This window comes from Agrilus planipennis, unplaced genomic scaffold (genome assembly GCF_000699045.2).
Source record: "Agrilus planipennis isolate EAB-ADULT unplaced genomic scaffold, Apla_2.0 scaffold4, whole genome shotgun sequence".
In the NCBI taxonomy this organism is placed as follows: domain Eukaryota; kingdom Metazoa; phylum Arthropoda; class Insecta; order Coleoptera; family Buprestidae; genus Agrilus; species Agrilus planipennis.
In genome coordinates this window covers 281,479-285,062 of record NW_020442463.1, presented here as the reverse complement: position 1 = coordinate 285,062, position 3,584 = coordinate 281,479, and the positions used below count along the sequence as shown (strand labels likewise).

Sequence of the window (3,584 nt, the reverse complement as noted above, 5' to 3'; positions counted from 1 at the left end):
GCGGCGGAAAAGAAAAGGTTAGAAGCGTTCGAAATGTGGTGTTATAGGCGAATGATGAGGATATCGTGGGTAGAAAAGGTTAGAAACGAAGAGGTATTGGAAAGAATAGGAGAACAGAGGACTCCATGGAAGTCAATAAAAAATAGGCGAGATAGGTTGGTAGGACACCTTCTTAGGCATGAAGGATAAAGGTCTAGTCAGAGACATATTAGAGGCATTTAATATTGTAATGAGAAAACATGTTAGTAGCAAGTGAACAAATACGTAAGAAATTACAACATTGGGTTAGCTACCTTCAGGTAGGTAACGTAAGTTTACAATAATGTTGTCAAATCATAAAATTTATACTAAAAACATCGATTCGGTTAACATAAAATTTTGAGTAGTAAAATTTATATATAGGTACGAAATTAGGAGTAGTTTCTTTGCGTGTATATGACAGTCAACATTAGTGCTTAACTTTCCCCAAGACGGATTTTGGTTTTGTTAGCAAGAGATTACAATTATTGAATCGTTCAGTAGGTGATCTTGTTTTATTTTTTTAACTCTACAAGTAAATGGCTGAGGTTATTGGGGATGACGACTAAATTAATTTTCAGTATAAGTCATCTTTGGGATACTTTTGTGGTCTGGTTGTTGATAGTTATTACTGTGGATTACTTCGAAATGCATCATTTGTATGTATTCATATTGGTTGTCGTCCACAGTTTTTTAAACATAAAGTTTTTGTTTATTGTACATATATCTCCGGAAATCGATTTTCATAATTCCAACATTTCCAAACTCGAAACTTAACGTTTTGAAGTCTCAAAAGTGCTACATATCTGCCTTAATAAGCACAGGTAAACACTTAGAGTTGTACTTACGTAACTATACAGGGTAATTAATGTAAATCTAGCGAGAGGTATCGATTGGAAAATATTTGAAACTGAGGCATTTCCTGTGTGTGTATATGCCTTTACGTCATTTTATAGACCATTTTTTTTATTAAGGAAACATTTTATTAAGTTTAACGATAATTTTTATAAAGATAGTATATCCTTAAAGCAGATATTTCTCATATTATAATTATTTTCTACTTCAAGATGACAATTTTAATACAAATATCGGTGATTTTCCTTAACATCAATTTTCAAATTACTAGACAAGGAGGCAAGTTAATGCTTATTTTNATTGTTTTGGCTGTTAGAGAATGGATCTGAATTTATTACTGGCAAACGACTTTAATAGCTGTAATTCGAATGATTCCTTAAAATTATAGCTAACAATAAAAGACATTTGCAGTGATAACTGTTTTTTACCTTTTTAATGTTAAACTTTTATAATTGTGAAAACTGCGTGTCACGTATTTCCACCTAAATTTTTAATCCTATTTTCTTAAAAGTTGTATATTTTTTTATAAAAATTCACATTAGAAATATTTCTAAACTGTAAAGTTTATTATACATATATCTCCGGAAATCGATTATCATAATTCCAACATTTTCCAAACACGAAACCTAACTTTTTGAAGTCCCAAACAAATGCTACATATCTGCCTTATTAAGCACAGGTAAACACTTAGAGTTGTACTTACGTAACTATACAGGGCAAGTAATTAATGTAAACCCAGGGAGAGGTATCGATTGGAAAATATTTGAAACTGAGGCATTTCCTGTGTGTGTATATGCCTTTACGTCATTTTATAGACCATTTTTTTATTAAGGAAACATTTTATTAAGTTTAACGATAATTTTTATAAAGATAGTATATCCTTAAAGCAGATATTTCTCATGTTATAATTATTTCCTACTTCAAGATGAAAATTTTAATACAAATATCGGTGATATTTCTTAACACAGACGCTATGAATTGCAACCTTGAAAAAACCTCAAATTAGAAGCGAAACGAGGCAAGTTAATGCTTATTTTACAAAATATTCAGTATCCTAAGAAAGTCATTGCAACTAGTGCAAAAAAGTGCGATGCAGTTGTTTCAGGCTATTCAAGTAATTATTTAACCGATTTTGATAGGTATGAAAAATAATGTGAAAAAGCTAACATTTTGAATGGATTAAAGTGAATTAATTTTTACCTCTACAGATAACCTCAAATTAATGAGGAAAAGTGACCTACAACATAGTTAGGTACGTACTGTCGTTGTTGCTGTTGCCACCTCTCGTAGCTTATGGTCCTACAGCAATGGTGCGTAAAGCCAGAGACTAGGGTTCGATTCCCAGCGAGGGCGTCACTGCAGCAACAATTTTTCTTCAATAATTTAAGGTTATCCGTAAAGGTAATTAATTCATTTAAATGTACTGTATTAACCCTACAAAAATTATTCTACATTTTGAGTGGATTTCAGATTATTCTTGCATTTGGTAGTCGTAAATTTGTGAAGTTGGTACATCAGGTTTTGTTGGCGTAACCATTGTTTACTATGAATGTGGACAGCGTTGGGCATTTTTGTGTCTATTCAATAGCCTAATAGATAAGTGTTTAGTTTTAAATTCATGTTTCATCTTCTGCTAAATTTTCAATATACATTTTAAATTAAATTATTTAAAATGAGTACGATCGATTGTCGAATTTTTCGCCATCGACCGGTACCCCTGGGCTATTATCCTAATTCTTATCACGCTTGGACTTAACATTGTTCTTTGCGATTGGAAAAAATACTGCTGTACAAAGTTTTCAAAATGTCCCAAGGCTTAGTCAATTCGCACCTCAATATATTTTTGCTGTGAACTTTGTTCAAACTGTAAAAAGTAGAATTAAACGGCCACGGTAATGAGTTCCTATAATCTTAAGCAGTAACCAACCCCTCATTTTACGAAAAAGACACAAGCATCTTTGTATGGAACTACGCGAGATTTCCAGGGAAAGAACTTTCACTCCCGAATGGTACCGGAGCTTCCAGCACTGGAGTGCTGGTGGTAAGTATTTTTTCTCAATTCACATGTGTTTGATGTTTGTTTTCTTTTACAAAATATTAAAACAGTGGCAAAATGTTTACTGAAGTAGCCTTAATCACTGATTCTGAGTCGACCATAAAGTCTTAGTGACTAGTTTGATTCTAAGTTCAATAAGGATTTGATGTTTTTCATTTCGAGGCACCAAATCCTAAAAATCCTTTTTTTATTTCTCCGTTTAATCCTGTAATTTTCTCGTTAAGAGTTAGAAGTGACAGGCTTTTAATTGAACCAGAAAGTACTTATTCTTTTTTAGAATTATTTTAGAAGATCTTAAAGTACTTATCAGTTATTCAACATATATGTTTTGAGCAGCAAATTGGCAGGGTCGTCTTTGACCATGCCGGGGCCCTTGGGCACACAGGAATTTGGGGCCCTTTTGGACAGTAAAGTGAATGATACAAACATTTGTCTGTTTTGATGTTTTAATTAAATCAAATTTGTAGATGTTCGCCTAATTAATTGGGAATATTTTAGGGGGTGGTAGTACTGTCGATACGAACAACTTTTACTATGGTGTCGATTCCAGTCTTTATATCCATTTGGAGAACTGAAATTATGTCCAGTACCAGCACTCGTATTAAATAGACGACAGGAATAACAGTACACACATTTCTTCGACGGTGAATAATGG

At 32.8% G+C, this 3,584-nt stretch overlaps 1 protein-coding gene across 1 annotated transcript in view; it reads right to left on the bottom strand.

Moving 5' to 3' along the window:
- LOC108736842 (protein CBFA2T1) overlaps nt 1-2,632 on the bottom strand; it is a 15,932-nt gene extending 13,300 nt beyond the window's left edge. The window contains exon 1 of the mRNA XM_018469429.2: nt 2,554-2,632. Within this exon, the coding sequence (XP_018324931.1) occupies nt 2,554-2,632 (79 nt within the window). The remainder of the gene's footprint in view (nt 1-2,553) is intronic.
- Between the last annotated feature and the right edge of the window lie 952 nt (nt 2,633-3,584).